A 23992-nucleotide genomic window follows, 5' to 3' on the forward strand; every position below is an offset into this window, starting at 1 on the left:
CAATTTATCTACCATAACTTCTAAAAATTGGGTACACTTTTTATAAGAAATTATGGTAGATAAATTGGTGATTTACAGAGATGTACCAGATAAATTGGTGATTTACAGAAGTGTACCTAAAAATTGGGTACACATCTCTGTACCCACAAAGGAAATGTTTCCTACTCTTTTTTACCCAGTAACATTCCCATAACTAAAGTCCTGAGGTTCTGTTTGAAACCACTCCCAAAATGTACAGATCTCAAAAACTTATTACACACCCTCAAGGGGAAAAATGAAATAATTTTTTAACAAATCACTAGACATTTTTTGAATTCACATTTTTATGCCTCTTTGAAAATATTTTCCTATTTTTCAAGCTCTACCAATAAAATGAATTGTACAATTAGTAAAAATGGAAGTTGAAATAAGTAAACAATTTTTTCAAGATAACAAACCCAAGGAGTGGCAGTACTGGCTGGAATAATATGTCTGACTAAAGTGTCAAGTCAGGTTTTCTGTCCTATTATGTACATCCTCCCACCTTCATCCTTCTCATTGAAGTACTCAATGACCACCCCAAGAACCTCTGTACTGCGTGCCCCTCTGTGCCCGGAATACATACTTTTTTTTTTTTTTTTTCCAGGTCCTTGCACCATCTTGCTAGAATGGACTTTGTCTTCGAGGATATTATCTTTTTCTCCCTTCACAATTCTGAAAAAAATCCAGATGGTGGAAATTATTTCTGCCTTTCCTTTCAATATCAGAGTTCCATTGGCCGAACAGCAATGTGTCTCCAAAAAAATGGAAAGTGGATTGGGAAAAAGAAAATCTTAATGTCACAAGGATGTGGCTTTTTAAATGAAGTGTAAACCACAGCGTGCTCTGAGCACGAGGGCACCCAGCTGTTCCCCTGAGAGGGTCCACCCCACACCTCAGGCCATCCATTATAAGGAGATGGTGCAGTAACTGTTATTCCTTAAACACTCCATGAGACATAGCTACTGTGGGCATGTGCGATTGTCCCTAGACAGTTCTGAAGCCTAGGACCAGGAAAAGACAACAAGATGGCTGAGGACAAATTACCCTGTTAAGTTGGGAACCTAAACCCAAAACCATTCTGATAAGGTGTCTGTATCTAAAGAAGACAAAAGAAGAGGCACAAAGGATGTACACTTTTACCACTATTATTCAACACAGTACTAGAAGTGCTAACTAGAGCAAAAGAGGGAAAAAAAGGGGCATCCAAATTGGAAAGGAAGAAGTAAAATTATCTTTGTTTGCAGATGATGTGGTCTTATATTTGGAAAAACTTAGTTCATTAAAACACTACTAGAATTGATTGAATTTAGTCAAGATATAAGATTAAAAGCCAGTTGGTAGTGGTGGCTCATGCCTGTAATCCCAGCACTTTGGGAGGCCGAGGCAGGCAGATCTCCTGAGGTCAGGAGTTTGAGACCAACCTGGCCAACATGGTGAAACCCCATCTCTACTAAAAAAATAAAAAATTAGCTCACACCTGTAGTCCCAGCTACTGAGGAGGCTGAGGCAGGAGAATTGCTTGAACCCGGGAGGCGGAGGTTGCAGCAAGCAGAGATCATGCCAGTGCACTCCAGCCTAAGCGACAGAGTGAGACTTAAAAAAAAAAAAAATTAAAAAATTAATAGTGTGTCTTTATGCTAACAGTGAATAATGTGAGAAAGAGATCAAAAGAGTAATCCCATTCCCATTTACAATAGCCACAAATTAAAATTAAATACCTAAGAATTAAGCAAAGAAGTGAAAAATCTCTACAATGAGTACTATAAGACTGATGCAAGAAATTTAAAAAGACAAAAAAATTGAATAATATTTTATGTTCATGAATAGGAAGAATCAACATTTTAAAAATGTCCATACTACCCAAAGCAATCTACAGATTTAATACGTCTAAAAAAACATCAATGCTGTTCTTCACAGAAATAGAAAAAAAATCCTACAATGTAGACAGAATCACAAAAGAATCAGAATAGCCAAAGCCATTTTAAGAAAAAAAGAAACTGGAGGAATCATAGTATTTGACTTTAAATGACACTACAGAGCTACAGTAATTGAAACAGCATGAAACTGACCAGTGAAACAGTAGAGAGAATGCAGAGACATATCCATATATCTACGGCAAACTTATTTTTGACAAAGGTGTCAAGAATATACTGGGACTATGGGCATGAGTCACCATGCCAGCCCCACTTCTGACCATCTATTCAAAATATGCAAAGTGTACCTGAAAGAAGTATTTGTACACCCTAGTTTACTGCGGCAACATTCACTGCGTTAGTTTATTCTGGCGTTGCTACAAAGAAACACCTGAGACTGGGGAATTTGTTTTAAAAAAGAGGTTTACTGGGGTCATATTTCTGCAGGCTGTACAGAAAGCACAGCAGCTTCTGCTTCTGGGGAGACCTCAAAAAGCTTCCAACCACAGCAGAAAGCGAAGGGACAGTGAGTCATCTTACATGGTGAGAGCAGGAGTAAGAGAGAGTGAGAGAAGAGGTGCCACATACTTTTGAAAAATGAGACCTCAGGAGAACTCACTCATGATGGCAAGATAGTACCAAAGGAGCTAAGCTAAACCATTCATGATAAGCCAACCCTATGACTCAATCACCTCCCACCAGGCCCCACCTCCAACATTAAGGATGGTAATTTGACATGAGTTTGAATGAAAACGCAGATCCAAACCATATCATTTACAAAAGCGGAAAAGTTAAAAAACTTAAACATCCTTCAATGGATAAATGATATTAAAAGATGTGGTTTATACATACAACGAAATATTCTTTAGTCTCAAATAAAAATATCGTCAGATGCTACAATTAGGATAAATATTAAAGCCATTATTTTAAGAGAAATTAGACACCAACAAAGTGATAGTGTATGATTCCACTTTTATATAATATTTTAAATAGTAAACTAGGAAACAGAAGTAGAAAGATGCTTGCCTGAAACAGAAGTAGAAAGATGCTTGCCTATGGTTAGAGTTGTGAAACCTCAGTGGAGCCAGAATTCAAGGAGGGTTATTTAGAAAAAGCAGGCCCTAACCCAGGTGGCCAACTCAAGGGCCCATAGACATGGCTACAGATAGGGAAATGGTGCACAAGGCTTTGTCTTACTGAAAATTATGAAGCAGTTCTCCAACTACCTCAAACTCCTCTCAGTTACAGTCCACAAGTGGTCCTTCCCATCAAGAGACCTGCAGGGAGACATACCCAGCCAAAACCCTGGAGGCAGGCCTGTATATCTTGGCCTCAGCTGTGCTCCCTGAAGCAGTCCTGTGACTCAGTTCTAGCCCTCACAGTCACAGTCTGTGGCCAGTTGCATACACTCTGGGACTCACATAGAGACTTGTAAAACTGTTCCCAGGCAGTCAGCAGAAGCCAAACCCATTCACACACTTGGTAGTTGGCCCATCATATGCAGACAAACTTCAAAACCCAACCCTACCGCCTGCCATATAGATTAATGTCCTCAAGGATATTTAATCTTTCCAGGGCCTACAAAGAATCCATGACTGTCCAAATCTCTGGTAACACAACCATCAAAGGCAGACCCCACAGCAGACCCCACAGCAGACCCAGCAGCATCCTTGTGACCCAGCTATGACCCTTCTCTGCAAACCCAGAGGTAACCTCATCAGCCTGCAGATCAAACAAACAGGAGACCTTTACCTGTCAAAAATAGTTTATAGAAAGTATAATCATTGTTAGATCCTTCAAATGTACAGACACAGGGCTGCTTCAGAGACCAAAGCTGAGGCCAAGTTCTGTAGGCCTGCCTCCAGGGCCACAGCTTCTATCTTACCTGATTTCTGGAAGTTTCTTTCAGAACAATTGGGCAAGGAAAAGGAGAACGAAGCTCTCCAGCTTGGAAAAGAAGTAAAAATGTCACTGTTTGTAGATAATATGATCATGCATGCATATATATATATATAAAACCCTAGAGTAAAACAACAAAAAATGTTTGAACAAAGAAGTGCATTCGTGAAAGTATCAGGATACATGATCAATATACAAATAATTGTGGGTTTTGTTTTTTGTTTTCCCCCCACAAGACAGGGTCTCACTGTGTTGCCCAGACTCATCTCAAACTCCTGTCCTCAAGTGATCCACCTGCCTTGGACTCTGAAAGTGCAGGGATTACAGAAATAAGACCCTGCACCTGGCCCAATATATAAATATTTGTTGCATTTCCATACAGTAGCAGCAAACTTTCCAAAAAAAGAAATAATTTCCATTTGCAATAGTATAAAAAGAAATTTAATTAAAATAAATTTAACCAATGAAATAAAAAATATATACATTAAATATAATAAGAGTGACAACAGAAATTGAAGTAGACACAAATAAATAGAAACATATTCCATCAGGATAACTAACCCTGTCAAAGTATCATTATACAAAATGATCTACAGATTCAACATGATCCCTATCAAAATTTTAGTGGTATTTTTCGCAGTAATAGAAAAAACAATTGTAAAAGTTAAGTGTAACCTAAAAAAACTTTAAATAACCTGAGCAATCTTGAGAAAGAACAATGCTGGGGCATCATACTCTCTAATTTCAAATGTTATTTAAAGGTTATAGTAATCAAGAGTATAGTATGTGCATAAAAATTGATACAAAAACCAATGGAGTAGAATAGGGAGCCCAGAAACAAAACCAGGAATACAAGGTCAAGTAATCTTTGACAATGCCACCAAGAATATACAATGCAGAAAGTACAGTCTTGTTGATACATGGTGCCAGAAAAACTGGATATCCACAAGTGAAAAAATAAAAGTAGATCGTTTTCTTAAACCATACCCCAAAATTAACTCAAAATAAAAGACTTAAATGTAAGACATAAAACCTTAAAACTCCTAAAGAAACCGTATTAAAAAAAAAAGAAAGAAAGAAACCTTGTTGATACTGGTCTTGGCAGTAACTTTTTTGATATGACATCAAAAGCACAGCAACAAAAAATACAAACAAGTGAGACTGTATCAAATTAAAAAGCTTGTGCACAGCAAAGAAAAAAAACTTTTTTAAACCCTACCAACATAGGAAAATCAAGCCATGTTTCTAATAAGAAGTTAATAACTACAATGTATAATAAGCTTATGCAATTCAAAGGAAAACAATTATAACCCATTCAGAAATAGAAAAAAAGAGTATGTATTTTTTCCCAATAGAGACATACATACCAGGGAAATCTGTATGCTGTTGGTGAGATGTAAATAAATTGCCATCATAAAAACCAGTAAAAAATAAAAATGGAAATATCTTATAATCCAGCAGTACCACTTCTGGGCATCCTACTGAAAGAAATAGTATTTGTACCTTGAAGAAATATCTTCAGCCCTATGTTCACTGTAGTATTGTTCATAATAGCCAAAATATGATGTGTGTGTGTGTGTGTGTGTGTACACGTGCATGTAGACAGCAGAATACTATTCAGCCGTAAGAGAAGGAAATCTAGCCATTTACAACATGAATAGACCTGGAGGACGTTATGCTAAATGAAATAAGCCAAACACAGAAAGACAAAGAAACTGCTTGTTTTAAGGTAGACGGGAAATCTAAAAAAGTAAACTCACAGAAGCAGAGTGTAGAATGGTGGTGGTTAGTACCTGGGGGTAGAAATATGAGGAGATGTTTAAAGAATACAAATTTTTAGTTACAAGTTGAGTCAGTCTGAGAAATCTAATGTAAATTCACATTAGATTAGCCAAATAGCACTGTGTTTACAGTTACTAATACTGCAATTTATGCTTACGATTTGCTACAGCAGTAGATCTTGTGTTCTTACTACAAAAAAAAAATTGAGGTAAGAGATGTGTTCATCAACTTGACTGTATTTTGTTTCACAATGTATATGCATATCAAATCATTACACTGTACACATTAAATATATAGTTATACAATTTTTATTAGAAAAATCCATGTGACACAAACACAGTTGTACAGTAAGTCCTCACTTAATGTTCAAAATAGATTCTTGAAAACTGCATCTTTAAATAAAACAATGTTAGTATATGCAATTAAACTATGGTAATTCCACCTCCTGGGTTCAAGGGATTCTGCTGTCGCAGCCTCCCAAATAGCTGGGATTACAGGCACATGCCACCACACCCGGCTAATTTTTTGTATCTTTAGTAGAGATGGGGTTTCACCATGTTGGCCAAGCTGGTCTCAAATTCCTGACCTCATAATTTGCCCGCCTCAGCCTCCCAAAGTGCTGGGATTACAGGCATGAGCCACCATGCCTGGCCAAAATTGGTTTCCTTAAACAATAAGTATCAACAATGTTAAGTGAGGATTTACAGTAAACACATATAACTTATACAGGTTTGTGTATGTGTGAGACCCACATTTTTATATATAGATAGATCTCAATGTAAAATTGTAAGATAATAGTTATTAAGAAATAATAATATACACTTAGCAATGTTCTAAGCTGGTTAATGACAGTGCATTTAAGAAATCTAGAAGGTGAGTAGATACTTTATTCAAGTGGTGTCCACCTCTATGAATGTAAGAGCATTTTGCTTATCTGTTGTGGTAGTTATCATAAAAATTATTCATTAACTTTTTTTTAAAAAGCTCATCAGGTATCATTAGTGTTAGCTTATTTTCTGTGTGGCCCAAGACAATTATGTGTGGCCCAGGGAAGCCAAAGGGTTGGAAACCAATGCTTTAAACTATATTATAATTTTAAAATTTACAGAGTTTAAATTACAAATCTCAGTTTCTACTAAAACAATAACAATTTGAAGAACAATCAACATTACGTTTTTGTATTTAGGAAAATGCTTATCATTCTGATAAAGTTGCTAACAAGAATTTTTGCAGAATTAAATTTGCCATAAAATTAAAAATCACTAAGCAGGGCCAGGTGCGGTGGCTCATGCCTGTAATCCTAGCACTTTGGGAGGCAGAGGTGGGTGGATCACAATGTCAACAAATCGAGACGATCCTGGCCACCATGCTGAAACCCCACCTCTACTAAAAATACAAAAATAAGCTGGGCGTGGTGGCGGGCATCTATAGTCCCAGCTACTCAGGAGGCTGAGGCAGGAGAATCACTTGAACCCCGGAGGCAGAGGCTGCAGTGAGCCAAGATCGTGCCACTGCACTGCAGTCTGGAGAAAGAGCAAGACTCAGTCTCAAAAAAAAAAAAAATCACTAAGCAGAAAAGATGCAACATCTGTCCCTGGTGTTCCTGGGATTTCTGAACCAAATCCCAACATGTCCAGTACTTGCCTTACATATTTTAGACATGATGCAAAATCAATATTTGAAAAAAAATACATTAACATAGAGCTCCTCAATAACACAAATATTCCTATGTCTCCAAAAGCATGAAACAGCAGTCAGATCATGCAGCCTCTTTTAAGTGATAAAGTGGACACTGGCTCTCCCTGTAAACTTGAAGGGAGATCTTAAGAAAAAAGAGAATTCTTAGAATATTTAACAGCATGGACTGAAGATGCCTCTATTTGTGAACATGAGAAAAAATGCAGCCTTTTCAAAAATTATTTTCACTGGAGAAGGGCTTTCCAAATACATTCTAAGGCCTGGCTTCCTTCTTCACCTCTGGTCCCCTTGCCTGTGTCATCTCCTTCATTCACTCTCACCTACCTGGGCTTTCAGTTACTGTCTCATGTGTCTTGCCATTGAAGGGCTCTTTTCTTTGCTCCAAACAGGTGACCAGGTCTGAGTTAGAGAGAGCAACACCTGTTTTATTAAAAAAAAAAAATTAACATGACTATTGCTGAGGATTCTCCAATTATCAACCTAGTACTATGCTATGCAGAAAAGAGAAATTCTGGAAGATTTTTAAAAAATTAATTAATTGCTTTTATTTAACTGACAGAATCTTTAGAATATTTAAGTATTTTAAATCTGTGGGTTCTGAGTTCCACTACCCAATACTACTGAATCAAAAATAAGTGGTGCAAACTGGATTTTAAGATGTGGAAAACAATGTCTTATAACATTGAATTTCTAGAATTACCAACTAATCTAGAGTGAAGGACACAAATTACTTCAAGAAGAGAGGTTTAGGTAAAGATGAAACATCTTAAAGATTTTCTTTTTCACATTAGCAAACTCCCAATTTCTTCATGAAGAAAGAAACTGAAATTAATCCACGCAAAGCAGAAGTTCCCAAGAGACATTCTACAAAGGAAAAAATTAAAACTCTTAGGGAGTATTAGGAATTACATATTAAAGTTATCCTCACTCAGGGTGACCAAGTTTCTGTAGTTCTCCAATATCACATCTCTATATAAATTCTGCTGAGCAAGATCCAGACATTTCCACTCTTCTGGGGAGAATTCTATGGCCACATCCTTGAATGTTAACTGTTCCTGAAAACATATATTTATCAAGTGACAGAGTTCTTAATTTGACTACAGGAGAAATGAGTTAATGAGAGCTAGTTCTGACTTATGGGACTGACTGGAATTATCTGATAAAATAACTTTAAACACAGTAATGTTCTCTAAAGAATCATATAACTGAGGAAAAAGGAGGACATGCCAGTAATTTTTCTTGCTACAGTGGAAATATGGGCTACACTGACCTGCCCCCACCCAAAACCAAGCTGAGCAGGCTGTGTGTGACCTATTGGAACAAAGGGTGAACTCACTTTTCATTAAATTATCTGGAAGCCCTCATGCTTGGCCCTGGCCTCGTGGTAGAATCTTGTGATGAATTTAATTTAAAAAACATAAATTTTTTTAGGCTCTTTCAAAGTGCTGGTACAGTGTGAGCCACCTGTAATACCAGCACTTTGAAAGGCCGAGGCCAGCAGATCACGAGGTCAGGAGATCGAGACCATACTTACACGGTGAAACCCTGTCTCTGCTAAAAATACAAAAAAAAAAATTAGCCGGGCGTGGTGGCATGCACCCGTAGTCCCCGTTACAGGTCTTCTGGCCATTGTGTGTGTTCTTAGGAGAAAACTGTAGGAGCAAAGCTGGCAATGGGCATAATTCCTAATAGTAGAACCCTCTCCTGGGAGGGATGCGGCCATGCAAATGCCCAGTGGGCGTGCTCAGGAGTGGGTTAGTGGGTGGGGGCTGGCAGCAGGGTGCAGGGAAGGGATTTTCTCAGAACACCTTTCCTCTAAGTTTCCAGTCCCCCTTCTCCCCCGGAGGAGACCTGGAGGAACAGGACAGCGCCCAGTGGGACAGTGTATGGGCAGAAACCAGCCGAGGCTCCCTCCAGCCCAGGCCCAGCCACGTCTGTCTTCTGACAGAAAACGTTCGGAGTTTGCTCAACAGCAGTCAGTGCTCCACCCCGACGGGACGTCCAGCACCTCACTAACGACACCACCCAGAGTCAGCGCCGACCCCACAAGCTCAGCGCTCTTCCCGCAGCCGCCCCCCGCAGACGCCAGTCCCGGCCTCTGGACACGCGTCCTCATTTCCGAACCCCGCCCGCAAACCAAGGGCGCCCACACCCTCCTCGGGGTCAGTCACGTGGCAGAACCGCTCAGAACTCTGCGGAGCGCCGGGCGCACCCACGGCGGGGTCTAAGAGACGCCCCCCCAGAAACAGCCACGCGGGGGAGACGCCCGGGGCGAGGGAGCTGCTGGGAAAGGGGGCGGCGGGCGATCCGCTTCGCCTCCCCACACCCCTCACAAGAGCCTTTCCTTCAAGACCCGCTGGCAGCCCCCAGAGCGCGAGCCACGGCCGGGGCCGCCCCGTGCACGAGTCCCCGTTTGCTCACGGGAACCCCACGTTTTCACGGAGCCTCCATCTAATCCGAACAGGGTCAAGTAGGGACGGGACCACGGACCACAGCGCCGCCCACGCGGGCACCGCGGAGCTCCTCAGCTCGCAGCCCGGGGAAGGTGCGGGGCTGCGGGCGCAGAGCTGACAACAAGGGCTGCAGGCTGGGCCAGAGCCGCCGTGCCGGGACCGACGGGAGCCCGGGTCCCTCCGCGACGGCTGAGCGGCGGCCGCGGGGACTCGGCTCCCAGACTCCGTCCCGCCGCCGCCATTTCCCGCCGGTTCCGATGAGGCCTCCGCAGCCTCGGGACGCCCTGCCCCGCACACTCACCATTTCTGGGCTTCGGGGTGTCGCGGAGTCTTAGCTACGAATCACCCGAGACCCCAGGTCACAGAGCGACGGAGGCCGAGGCTGCGGCTGAATCACCCCGGCCTCCCTGAGGGGGCGGAAGCAGGGCGCCGAGGCCCTAACCGAGCTGGGGCTGGAGCAAAAGCCGCGCCAGATCCGGGATCCCGCCCTCTGTCCTCCGGCTGTGCGCCTGATTGGGCAGTTCTCAGTCTAGCGCCCTGATTGGATGTGGCTCCAAGCTCCGCGGCCTCAGGCTTTGAGTGACAGAAATTGCGACCATACAGCGCACTGAATGAGGCAAGAGTGACAGACTGGTTCCTGCAGGCACTTGCAGGCAGGGCTTTCTGTGCTAGGCCTACCTCTGCTGGGGGTTCATTTTTAACCCTCTGGTGTGTAAGGTTACACGCATTTATAAATTGTGAACGCACGCGCGTGCGCACACACCGACACACGCTTGTTCACAAATGGAAACAATGCTATGACAACTATTTTAATATTTTAGATTTCATAACCTTTCTGGCCTCTGGTCCTTTGAGCAGGACACCTGAGATTTGAAGAGGGAAGCAATGCTCTAAAAAAATAAAACGTAGCTGGGCACAGTGGCTCACGCCTGTAATCCCAGCACTTTGGGAGGCCAAGGCGGGTGGATCACGAGGTCAGGAGTTAAAAGACCAGCCTGTCCAACATGGTAAAACCCCGTCTCTACTAAAAATACCAAAAAAAAAAAAAAATTAGCTTGGCAAGGTGGCACTCACCTGTAGTTCCAGCTACTCAGGAGACTGAGGCAGGGGAATCGCTTGAACCTGAGAGGTGGAGGTTGCAGTTAGCAGAGATAGCGCCACGGCACTCTAGTCTGGCAACAGCGAGACTCCCTCTCAAAAAAAAAAGTTAGCTATTTGTGAATGTTCAATTTTGTATTAGCCCCATCAAAACTAATAAAAATAAACAAGTGAAATTATAATTTTAACCTATTTTATCCAAAATACTATTGTTTTAATGTGATCAATATTTAATTAGAAATAAAGTATATTTCTGATTTAATTCTTCTAATCTCACTGTATAACTTACTTTTGTAACACATTTTACTTCAACACAACCATATTCTAGGTACCCAGTAGCTGCATATGGCAGGTGGCTGCCACATTGAGTGCAGCCTCGAGAGCTCCGACCTCAGGGAAGTGAGAGCCTGAACACCTTATTTCTGCTGGAATAGAGGAAACAGCCTGTGTACCAACTTTTCTCCTCAGGCTTTTGGGTGGTTGGGACAGTGGAGAGATCAGGGGCTGCAAGCTGAGTGTCCACGTGAAGACCACGGTCTCCCAGTTGCTGTCTGGTGCTGGTGTGGTGGACTCCTCAGTCAGCCAGGTCGGGGCTCTCATCCCCCGACGAGAAGAATAAGGCACACAGATACCAGAGAGTAAAGCAGAGTAGGATTTATTAAGCAAAAGGAAGGCTCTCAGCAAGATGGGACATGAGAGCAGGTTGCCAGAAATGGAGCTGAGTTCTAGGTCTTTTACGTGGCAAGAACAAGGAAGTCTTCTCTGGGTTCTGCCCAAATGGGAGGGGTAAAGTTCCCCCCAAGGGTGTTGCATCTGAGCATGCCTGGGGTTGACCAGTGTCTCCATCTTGGTTATTATCCATGAGTGCCCAGGGAAAACCCAGGGCAGGTGGAAAGGGTAAAGCTAAAAGCAAAATACTTAAGTCATGTTAGTAACATTGTAAGGAACTTGGTCAAGTTAATGATATTTAGGTTGATTTATTACACCTGGGCCTAAGTTGGGACAGTCCCTTCTGAGCAACATCCTGGCATAAAAGGAAGTTCTCAATCATATTTCTTCCTACTAGCTACATGGGTGATGCAGGTGCAGTCCTGCGTGTGTTTTTCCTCTCCCGAGATCCTCCGTCCCCATCTTCCTAAACTGCCTCTGACTGCCTCCTCTCTCAGGGCTTCCTTTTCCTTTTAAATATCACACAGTAAACAAAGAATGATGGGGCCCCAGGAGGAGAGAGCACCATGTCTTCAGATCTCTTCACAGCCTTGCCCTCCAGAGTTTAGATGTAGAGGGAATAGATTAAAGGCAAACTTCTTGTTTTGCTCTTTGCCTTTGGACCTAATTGTCAGGCTGTAACTGTGTGTTTTTCTCCGGTGGTGTGGGCACTGTGTGAGTTTTAGCACCAATCACCTGCATCCACATCAACCTGCACTTCTGTTCCCAGAAGGAAGGCCGTGAATATGAGTTATCCAGATCCTTGACATTTTGAATAAAGAATCTAACAAAATGCACAAAGGAATGAAACACAGGAAAGCAGCACTCCGCAAGGTGGGTGTGGGCCCCAGCAAGCAGCTTAAGGACCCGGTTACAAAGCTTTCTGGGTTTTAAGTACTTCTTTTGAGATCCCTATCAGCTACCCATTATCTGAATGAAAGATTTGGACTGTGGCTAATTGAAGGCTGAGGTGAATTGGTACCCTATGCAGATGAAGGCATAGCCTGTGCTTGGCCCATGGCCACTCCAAGGCACTCTCCCTTTTTTTTAAAGATGGGGTTTCACCGTGATGGCCAGGCTGGTCTTGAACTCCTGCCCTCAGGTGATCCACCCACCTCGGCCTCTCAAAGTAATAGGATTACAGGCGTGAGCCACCGTGCCCAGCAGCACTCTCCTTTTCTACCGAGAACTGGTGAAAGGGGGAGGGTCTTAGTGACAGTAGCCTTTGACCCTTTGCTACTTGGGTGTAGATGAGGTTTTACCTTTTGGTTTAGATGTGGAAAGTTCATATTAATTGGCCTTAGGTTCCCTGCTCCCAGACCTTGGTGCTTTTTCTCTTAGGAAGTCAGCACAAATTGGCCTTAAGCTCCCTGCCTCCAAACCCTATTCTCCTGCCTTACTTCTGTATAAGTCAATATCATCTTACAACAAATTTAACTTTAAATAAAGGAAAAACAAAATCGATCCTTACAGGGTGCCAAGCATTTTCAGGTTACTTGTAATCAATCTGTCCTGGAATCCTGGAAACCTGTCTTTAATGGGTTTATACATTACTAAGCTACAACCGCCTAACAATCCGAAAACATACTAGTTCAGGATTGAGCTGGTTAGAAATTCAGGCTGGGCTCAGCTGGGTCATTCTTCTGGGTTCAGTTTGGCTCCTTCGGGTGTGAGTGGTCAGCTCCTGGTGAATTAGGTGGCTCTGCTTCTGGGAGTAAGCTGTGTGTAAGCTGGCACACTTTGGCTTTTCTCAGCATGCTATTTTATCCTCCAGAAAGCTGAAATGGGCTTGTTCCCATAGAGATGGAAGAATTCTGAAAGATAACAGAAGTATTTAAGACCTTTTGAGTCTGGGCCCCAAACTGGCACACTGTGATATGCACAGCTTTGGCCTGTGCAAATAAGGCAGGAGAGATTCAAGTTTAGGAAACAGAAGCTGTCTCTTGATGGGAACAACTATAAAAGCCATTTCTAGGAACATGAATACAATAAGAAATATTGTTAAATTGCTGTTTTTGCCATCAATTTTACCGTGACTTTTCTTGCAGATGTGGCTTATATAACTACCCCAGAGCTACCAAGCAGCTGGCTTGGACTCAGGAATGATGCTGCCTGACTCTGAAGCCCACGGATCTCCATAGACCACATTACTCAGCCAGGTTTCCTAGTCCTTCAAAGGGGTGAAGACGGACACTTCTGAAATAGAAGCAAGATTTTTTTTTTGAGAATCTCATCCCATCCATGCAGTACTCTTCACCATTGAAAATAATTCACTCCAGGGAATGCTGCTGAAGTCTCTTGGAAAAACTAGGAACAATTTTAGGAAATTGCTGAGCATTGAGTTTAGGAAATTAATGCCCAACATTACATTTTTAATTTCTTATCATAGGAGAAATTTGAAAACACCTATAATGCACTCAATAGATCTGCAAACTCTTTGAAGTTTTCTGTATTTGCAGACTATTTAAATTACTGTTCCTAAAACAAATTTTGCTCTGAAGGCAAGTGACAGCAATAGGGCTGCTGCTATTTAGCAACCAGAAGAGTATGCTCTGAAGGGCAAAGATGTTTTCTAAGACCCCACATTTAGGAGCAGCTATAGGGCAAATCCCCAGAGCACACAGAAATCAAACACAACCAATGTATTTCTCATCCTGAATCAATGCTTCTCACCCTTGCTTGCACGTTAGAATAGCCTGCTGTGCATGTTGGTGGTGGTGGTGGTTGAAGTTCCCAAACCCAAGTTGCAAGAGAATAATTAAGCCAGAATCTTTAGAGACAGACCCAGGCAACAGTGTGATTTAAAGCTCTCCAGATGATTACAATATGCAACCATACTCCCAAATGTCTGTGTAAACCAACATCTTTCAGAGAACCAGCTGAAAATATTTCTCAAATTAATGTAAAATGGGTTTGCTGTTGAGTTGTGGCCTTTCAGTTCTACCTGTATTATCTACATCCTATCCTTTGAAAAACTGACCTCTGCTACTTGTTTTGTTCCTGATTAGAACCAGTTCCACACACAGAGCGCACACTATGTGCAGCCCACCGTGCTAGGTGGCCTGGCTGTGGTGAATGTTATTGTGCAGGAAGGACTTGAGCACGGTGGCTCATGCCTGTAATCCCAGCACTTTGGGAGGCCGAGACGGGTGGATCACGAGGTCAACAGATCGAGACCATCCTGGTCAATATGGTGAAACCCCGTCTCTACAAAAAATTAGCTGGGCATGGTGGCGCGTGCCTGTAATCCCAGCTACTCAGGAGGCTGAGGCAGGACAATTGCCTGAACCCAGGAGGCGAAGGTTACAGTGGGCCGAGATCGCGCCATTGGGCTCTGGGTAACAAGAGCAAAACTCCGTCTCAAAAAAAATAAAGAAACTGCATTCCCCAAAACTAAAACTATGCTACTCACTCAACTAAGGTAAAAAATGAAAGACTAAGGGAGACTCCCAAGGGTCAGGATGTAAATAGATACCCTGGAATATTAATATTCATCTCATGATGCCTGAGTGTGAATGCTCCGCTTTTTTTGGGGTGTGGCGGGGGCAGGGTGCTGTGTTGCCCAGGCTGGAGTGCAGTGGTGCCATCTCGGCTCACCACAATGTCCACCTCCAAGTTCAAGCGATTTTCCTGCCTCAGCCTCCCAAGTAGCTAGGACTACAGGCGTGTGCCACCATGTCCGGCTAATTTTTGTATTTTTAGTAGAGAAGGGGTTTCACTATGTTGGCCAAGCTGGACTCGAACTCCAGACCTTGTGATCCACTCCCAAAAGCATTTACAATCCCAAAAGATTACAGGTGATGCCTGGCCAATCCTCCATTTTCAAATAATACCAAACATTGCATTAAAAAAAAAACAATGCACATTACATTATTCTGAAATATTAAGTTAGGATTAAATATGTCATTTACATTTTTATTGATGTATAACAATGCATACAGAAATACATCCACAATTAACATAATGCCCGATAAATTATAACAAAGCTAATACATTTGTGTAACTACCCTTGTTTCTCCCCACAAACCACTTCCTTTTTCTCCTCCCCAAATGTAACCCCAGTCTTAAGAGCTAATGTTATAGATGGTTTCTCTTTTTATACAAGTGTTTTATTAGGCAATATTTTAAACTTATACATAGTAACCAAAATAGTATAATAGGCTGATGCTCAGCCTCAACATCTGCTAATGATGTCTCATTTCTGTTTAATTTCTACTTCAACTCCTTCCCTATCCCCACTTTATTGTTTTGTTATTTTCTGTAAGATAAGATATATATGCATTGAAACATACAGTCTTCACTGTACCTTTTTGAGAAACCAGTCCATCCATATAAAGAATTACTGCCACTTAACAATTATTAATGTGCATATGAATCACCTGGAAATATTTGAAATACAGATTTTGATACAGTATATCTGGGTTTTGCCTGAAAATGTGAATTTCTAACAAAGTACAGATCCATAGAGCACATGATAACTAGAAGGTCTCTTCTGTCTAAAGTGTATAAAACTTGATGAATAAAATTAAGAAAAATTGACCTCAGATAAAGGAACAAATCAAAACGCATGTGCAATATGCTATCTGTAGGAGCATTTTGTCAGCAACCACTCATAGTTATGTGACCTATACTGAATCACCCAAAATTCAGTCATTTATATACCAAGTGCACATAAATTTCAGTTTCCTATTAAAATTATATTTAATGCCTTTATAAAATCTGAGTTTTCCTATCAAATTAAGTAACAATATTTTATATGACATTCTAAGTTCCATTTATATTAAACTTAAGCTTACATAATTTTATTAGGCAGCATCTGTGTGTCTACCACCGAATATCCTTTTGGGTTCCAGCATTTTCACAGGCACCAAAGCTGAGAAGCACAGATTTACCAGACACAGGATGTTCCCTGCATCTTTATCTTTCTAAGTTCATCAGTTAATCAAGTCAGGTGAGAATTGAGGTTATGTATTCGCTAGCATAGAGTCTTGTGTACCCTCTCTTCAGAGGGAAAACAGACTAGAAGATTATTTTAGGGAGCAGTTCCTAGGACATTGGCTAAACTGCCTGAGGGGTGAGAGCTCTGACCAGCAAGTACAGACTTCTCAGAAGAGAAAGACAAAGCAGCCATTCTAAACCTGGAGCTCCATCACCCCTTGTCCCAGCTCATTAAACAATTCTGAGGGATTGTTCTGGAACATGTCTGGACGGTGGAGGTTAAAAGACAATGTGGGCTTCGACGGGATTTGGGTAAGATCTGTCACGGGAAGGCAGGAGGCCAGTGTTCAGCATCTCAGTTTGTGTTCTTGAGGACAATGAGTTGCCATTTTAGAGCCAAGTCCATTTTCACTAAAGAGTAGGCTAGAGTCTGAATGGCTCCCAGATTCCATTTATGATTCTTTCAGGGGGTGAGATCAGGAAAGGTCAGTCTTTGGGAAAATCTGAGAAGTCTGTTTTGGATACCTGGAGAGACCTCTTGCCTTGTGCCTGAATGCTTGATTTGCTGTTCTGGATTTATATATTCTTGGCAGCCAGAGAGCCGGGTTTGCATTTACACCAATACAGCTGTGAGTCAGAGGCTAAGTGGGCAGGACAAGCGTCTTGGTGGCAGGCTAGGGTACATTATGACAGCAAACTTCAAGACTGTTTAGTCAGATTGGCAGTCAGGGTTGAGTCCTAGCCCAAGTGCTTGGATGCAGCATGGGGCCAATCAATAAATCCACCTCCAATCCTTCGGCTGTCTATGAGGTAAAAAGGAGCCCAGTTCATGTCTTGATGGGAGGCTCTACCAGGGATTTAGATGACACCCTGGATTTCTTGACTTCTGACTTGCCTATAAGAACAGATTCAGGACAGATGTATTCTTGGATGTGTGGACAGTCATTACCCTTCTAGAATGATGTGGGAGAGACTCCAGTAAAATAGGTGTTAAGGGGTGGGCATGGTGGCTCATGCCTGTAATCCCAGCACTTTGGGAGCCTGAGGCAGGCAGATCACGAGGTCAGGAGCTTCAGACCATCCTGGCTAACACAGTGAAAACCCATCTCTACTAAAAACACAAAAACAAAATCAGCCATGTTTCATGGCAGGCACCTGTAATCCCAGCTACTCAGAAGGCTGAGGTAGAATTGCTTGAACCTGGGAGGCGGAGATTGCAGTGAGCTGAGATTGCACCACTACACTCCAGCCTGGGCAACAGAGTGAGACTCTGTCTCACACACACACACACAAAGGTGTTAGAAATCCCTGACAAGAAAGAAAAAAATCACAAACTCAATTAAAAAATACACAGAACTTATAAAAAAATTACAAATTAAAAGAAGAATGGCCATTTTCAGAAGATATCTGACTTCAACGGTGGTTAGGAAAAAAAGCTACAAAATATATGGGTTTTGTCTGATCATCAGTTTGGGAAATTAAATGTTTTCTAATATTGTCCCTTTTTATGAACAGTAGAAACACACTGTTCATACTTGCAAAGTGTATACATGTTCAATAACCTTTTTTTTTTTTTTTGAGATCCCAGGGTTTTGTTTGTTCACTACAATAATATATCAAAACATCCCCATGACTTACAAAGCTTTCCCAGTACTTACCTGAACAAACTGGCACAATAAACTCATTTGTGTCAGTTATAAAAAGTGAAAGAATAACTAACTACAGAAAACAGCTTATGTAGGGTTCTTCAGTTAAAACAAGAAAATGAAATGCTCTAACTAAAATATAACTTAATACACACATTATGAAATTACAGCCAAAAATTATTTTGGGCTCAAAACTGAGTTTTATAAAAATAATTCTTATAATTTCTGACCGGCTCACATAATACTTCATGAAGTGAAAACAAAAACAGAGAAATAAAGAAATTGTAGCTCTAGCAAGAGCACCAGACAAATAAAAACAGAATTTGCATGGGGACATTTTCAACAACAATCCAATAGACTTTACAGTAATTAATTAGATAAAAAATATAGATGTGGCTTAAGAATGTTTTAGGTTTCTAGATTTCTAGTAAATTATCCATGGTATTAATAAAATCTTCTTTGTTCTAATATTGCTATTTTCTTTGGAAAATAGGTACAAACTCACACAAACAGAATTGCTCACTCCATAATTTTCTTAAACCTAATGTTTATCTTCAGAGCAACACATTTATATATTTAACTTCATATAAATGAAACTAAAGTCTGTATGAGTTTGCCAGAAAGATGCCACATGTTCAAAGATAAACATAAAACATTTTTAAAGTACTCATTCGGAGCTCAGAAATGTATGAATTATAATTATACTCTGATATAATACTACAATCATAACTTTACATTTAAAAATAATTAAAGTGTATAACTGGATTGTGTATAATACAAGAGATAAACGCTTCAGGTGATAAATAACTCATTTACTCTGGTATGATGATTACGTTATATGCCTATATAAGAAAATAACCCATATATACCATAGATAAATACACATACTATGTACCCACAAAAATTTTAAAAAATAACAATAAAATGCAACATATGGAAATGATATTCTTCAATGTATTTGCTATTTAAAGTCACTGGAAAAAGAACACTAAAAATTTCATTCAAATGTGTCACCATTATTGCCATCTTTTACCCACAACCTTGAGTAAGGAGGGACAGGTTAAAGTTGGTGGCATAATAACACTTCATTCAAGCAACAATTACTTCAACAAATTAACAATTTTGTTTAGTTAAAAAATTATATTCCAAAATATTAAGACAATTTAAAAATTTACTGCATTTTATTACATAAATGTACAATTGGTAAAACAATTTACTACTACAATGCAGAAGAACACCTACCTCATGCGTCACTCAATACTGTCAACTATAAAAATGTCTCTCTGCTTAGATTTTCATTGTGGATCTTTCATTTCTGTCCTCTTTCTTTTAAAGTTCATGAATAGGCCAGGCACAGTGGCTCATGCCTGTAATCCCGACACTTTGGGAGGCCGAGGTGGGTGGATCATGAGGTCAAGAGACAGATCATCCTCATCAACATGGTGAAACACCATCTCTGCTAAAAATACAAAAATTAGCTGGGCGTGGTAGCATGCACCTGTAGTCCCAGCAACTCAGGAGGCGGAGGCAGGAGAATCATTTGAACCTGGGAGGTGGAGGCTGCAGTGAGACAAGATTGTGCCACTGCACTCCAGCCTGGCGACAGAGTGAGACTTCATCTACAAAAAAAAAAGTTCATGAATAATGCCTACCTAATGAAGAATAATCTCTTATCTCTGATGCAGCAACAATTCATCACATGCTTTCACATAAACAGGAATGTTGAAATAGTATGAAATAAATTGAGTGAAACTATTATATGTTTTTCAAAAAATCTATACTTTTTTCAAGTGAAAAAATATACTTTAAATGTAGTATCTCTTCAAAAATCTTCTTTCAACTTATATACAAAGAAATTTTCTAACAGGTTCAACTTTGGATTGCTTTTTATACTTAATACTCCAATTTATTGTAGTATCTGGTGTTAGCTCCTTAGTTCTATTGTAAATCCTGATGTTTACAGTCTTAATTTTAGACTAAATATTTCTTTACATTTAATGCATCTACAAAATGTCTTCTCATATAAACTCTCTGGTGCTTTTTAAGCTGCAGTTTTTGAACAAATGTTTTTCCACATTTTATTTCATCTGTAGGATTTCTCTCCAATATAAATTTACTCCTGTTGAAGTCTCCTTCAGGGTTTTTCTCTATTGCAAGATGTGCACAATTAAGATCCATGATAGAAGTACTGGTACTACAACTCTCTTTATATTTGCATTGTCTTAAGATTACTCTTCTCTTTAAAGGCCTATATTTTCTAAAAAGTCTTTCAACATAAATTACATTTATAATGTCTTTACGAAGTCTGAACTTTGTTTAGTTAGTAAAATGTGAGTAGATATGACTTTTCTACAATTTTTCTATTTCTGCAACTTTTCTCAAGTATAAAGGCTATCATGTGCAAAAAGATGAGCATTGCTAAAGAGTTTTGCCACCATTTTTGTATTTCCAGGAGATTTCGTCCGTAGGAATTATACACACTAAGATGTGACAAGCATTTGAAAGCTTTGCCATTGCCACATTTTTCTTCTTATTATGGCTTTTCACCAATATCATTACTTATTTTGTTGTAGTTTTTTTTTTGAGACGGAGTTTCACTCGTTACCCAGGCTGGAGTGCAATGGCGCGATCTCGGCTCACCGCAACCTCCGCCTCCTGGGTTCAGGCAATTCTTCTGCCTCAGCCTCCCAAGTAGCTGGGATTACAGGTGCGCCACCATGCCCAGCTAATTTTTGTATTTTTAGTAGAGATGGGATTTCACCTTGTTGACCAGGATGGTCTCGATCTCTTGACTTCATGATACACCCGCCTCGGCCTCCCAAAGTGCTGGGATTACAGGTGTGAGCCACTGCGCCCGGCCTCATTACTCTTATATTTAGAACAGACTGAGGTGTGGTTAAAAGCTTTTTCACATTTTTTCTCTCCAGCATGAATTATCTTATGATTTAGAAAGGACTGAGGAAGATTTAAAGACTGCACATTATTCACATTTGTAAGACTTTCATCCAGTATGAATTATCTCATGTTTAAGAAGCTTGGGGTATGGCTTAATGGCTTTGCTACATCCTTGACATTTCTATGGTTTTATATCTAGCATGAATTTTCTTACATTCATTTCACCTATCTTCTCAGTACAGTTTGTGGAATGAATTCTTCATAAAGGTATGCGAACTGTCTTAAGGCTTTGCCACATTCTTCACATTTGTAGAATTGTTCCCCAGAATGAATTCTCTCCTGTACAGTAAGGGTCTCTTGAGAGCCTGTTAAAGGCTATTCTTCATGTGTAGGCTTTCTCTCTGGTATGAATTCTCTTATGTTTAACGTGGGTTTGGGGATGTGGTAAAGACTTTGCAACATTCTTCACATGTGAAGGGTTTTGCTCCAGCATGAATTCTCTTATGTTCATTAAGGGTTGAGGGCCATTTAAAGGCTTTGCGACACTGTTCACATGTGAAGTTTCTTTACAGCATGAATCCTATTTATTAAGGGTTGACAGCCAATTAAACGCTTTGCAACATGTGTGGCAAAGCCTTCTCTCCAGCACGAATTTTCTTTCTTTCTCTTTCTTTTAGACAGAGTCTCACTCTGTCACCAGGCTGGAGTGCAGTGGTGTGATCTTGGCTCACAGCAACCTTCGACTCCCTGGTTCAAGGTATTCTCCTGCCACAGCCTCCTAAGTAGCTGGGATTACAGGTGCCCACCATATCACACCCAGCTAATTTGTATGTGTGTGTGTGTGTGTGTGTGTATACATATTTTAGTACAGTAGGGGTTTCACCGTGTTGACCAGGATGGTCTTGATCTACTGACCTGGTGATCTGCCCGCCTTGGCCTCCCAAAGTGCTGGAATTACAGGCGTGAGCCACTGCACCTGGCCTTACAAATTTTCTTATGTTGATTCAGGATTGTGGACCATCCAAAGGCTTTACTACATTCTTCAAATGTGTAGGGGTTCTCTCCAGTATGAATTTTCTTTTATTCATGGGTGAGGACTACTTTAAAGATTTTGTCACATTCTTTACATTTCTAGGGTTTATTTCCAGTAAGAATTTTTTTATGTTCATTCAGATTTGTGGACCACCCATAGGCTTTGCCACATTCTTCACATTTGCAGTTTCTCTCCAGTATGAACTCTCTTATGTTTAGCAAGGTTTGAGAATGAGGTAAAGAACTTTTTCATACTGTTGCCACGTCCAGGATTTCTCTCCAGTATAAACTTTCTCATGTTCATTCAGTTTTGTGAACCATCCAAAGGCTTTGCCCACATTCTTTAAATTTATAGGATTTCTCTCAAGTATGAATTTTCTTATGTTTATTCAAGTGTGAGAACCGTTTAAAAGCTTTGTCACACTCTTTACATTTGTAGGGTTTATCTACAGTATGAGTTTTCTTATGTTGACTCAGGAGGGAGAACTGTTTAAAGGCTTTGTCACATTCTTTACATTTGTAGGGTTTATCTGCACTATGAATTTTCTTATGTCGACTCCGATCTGTGGACCGTCTAAAGGCTTTGCCACATTCTTCACATTTGTAGGGTTTCTCTCCAGTATGAATTTTCTTATGTTCCTTCAGGACTCTGGACCGTCCAAAGGCTTTGCCACATTCATCACATTTGTAGGGCTTCTCTCCAGTATGAACTTTCTTATGTTCATTCAGTTTTGAGGACTGTCTAAATGCTTTGCCACATTCCTCACATGTGTAGGGTTTCTCTCCAGTATGAATTCTCTTATGTTTAGTAAGGGTTGTGGACCTATTAAAAGCTTTGCCACATTCTTCACATTGGTAGGGTTTCTCTCCAGTATGAATTCTCTTATGTTTGGCAAAGTTTGAGGATGAGGTAAAGATTTTGCCACATTTTTCACATGTGATGCACTTCTCTCCAGCATGAATTCTCTTATGTTTAGTAAGGGTTGTAAACCTATTAAAGGCTTTGCCACATTCTTCACATTTGTAGGGTTTCTCTCCAGTATGAATTATCTTATGTTTAGCAAAGTGTGAGGATGTAGTAAAGATGCTGCCACATTCTTCACATGTAAAAGGTTTCTCTCCAGTATGAACTCTCTTATGTTCATTAAATATTAAAGACCATTTAAAGGCTTTGCCACAGTCTTCACATGTGTAGAGTTTCCCTCCAGCATGGATTCCCTTATGTTGAGTTAGCTGCAAGAACTTCTGAAATGATTTGCCACATTCTTTACATTTAAAGGGCTTCTCTCCAGTATGTCTTGTCTTACGTTTGTTTGAATGAGAAAACTTACTAAAAACTTTGACACGTGCTTTACATTGCAATATTTTGCTCGTGGTAGTTGAAAAGCATTCAGTAAGTTCATTATAACCTCCTTTCTGCACCTTACACTCATTCAAACTTTTACAGCCTTTTCTTAATTGTAAATTCTCATGTCCACACTTCTCATATCTTCTCAGTATAAGTTTGTGGAATGAATCTTCTATGCCCTCCACTGGCCAATGGTCTTGGGTAAAAGGAGAACACATAGCTGAAAGAAAAAAATAACAAATTATCCCACTTACTAGATTCATATGAATATACTTTACAAATCTTATATAATTATACAAAGTACATTAGTAAGTTGGCATAACAAAATACCACAGGCCATAATTCTTTTACAGACATATACATGTGGCTGGGTGTGGTGACATGCCTGATCCCAGCACTTTGGGAGGCCAAGGTGGGCAGATCACAAGGTCAAGAGATCGAGACCATCCTGGCCAACATGGTGAAACCCCGTCTCTACTAAAAACACAAAAATTAGCTGGGTGTGGTGGCACATGCCTGTAATCCCAGCTACTTGGGAGGCTGAGGTGGGAGAAATCACTT

At 40.6% G+C, this 23992-nt stretch overlaps 2 protein-coding genes and 1 long non-coding RNA gene across 13 annotated transcripts in view; 1 reads left to right on the forward strand and 2 right to left on the reverse strand.

Moving 5' to 3' along the window:
• LOC144581857 (uncharacterized) overlaps nt 1-10232 on the reverse strand; it is a 37314-nt gene extending 27082 nt beyond the window's left edge. For all 3 annotated transcript variants that reach the window (XR_013533265.1, XR_013533263.1, XR_013533264.1), the window contains exons 1-3: nt 10068-10232; nt 7638-7733; nt 605-693 (exon numbers count right to left, since the gene is read on the reverse strand). This is a non-coding gene — a long non-coding RNA (uncharacterized LOC144581857). The remainder of the gene's footprint in view (nt 1-604; nt 694-7637; nt 7734-10067) is intronic.
• LOC103792162 (zinc finger protein 141-like) overlaps nt 1-23992 on the forward strand; it is a 117928-nt gene that overhangs the window by 90239 nt on the left and 3697 nt on the right. Inside the window, exon 5 of one of the 3 annotated variants that reach the window (XR_013533258.1) lies at nt 9134-10230. The exons of 1 other annotated variant lie outside the window; for it this stretch is intronic. The gene's annotated coding sequence lies outside the window, so the exon portion shown is untranslated. Of the gene's footprint in view, nt 1-625; nt 4915-9133; nt 10231-23992 lie in introns of those variants that run through there. One more of the 3 variants, XR_013533256.1, reaches the window with a different exon arrangement.
• LOC108587714 (uncharacterized) overlaps nt 11504-23992 on the reverse strand; it is a 49919-nt gene continuing 37430 nt past the window's right edge. For 4 of the 7 annotated variants that reach the window (XM_035294426.3, XM_035294423.3, XM_035294422.3 and 1 more), the window contains one exon: nt 15461-23651. In XM_035294426.3, the coding sequence (XP_035150317.1) occupies nt 22447-23649 (1203 nt within the window). In that variant the 5' untranslated portion in view covers nt 23650-23651 and the 3' untranslated portion in view covers nt 15461-22446. Of the gene's footprint in view, nt 13387-15460; nt 23652-23992 lie in introns of those variants that run through there. The other 3 variants (XR_004741139.3, XR_013533250.1, XR_013533251.1) reach the window with 3 other exon arrangements.

This window comes from Callithrix jacchus, chromosome 3 (assembly GCF_049354715.1).
Source record: "Callithrix jacchus isolate 240 chromosome 3, calJac240_pri, whole genome shotgun sequence".
NCBI classification, from domain to species: domain Eukaryota; kingdom Metazoa; phylum Chordata; class Mammalia; order Primates; family Cebidae; genus Callithrix; species Callithrix jacchus.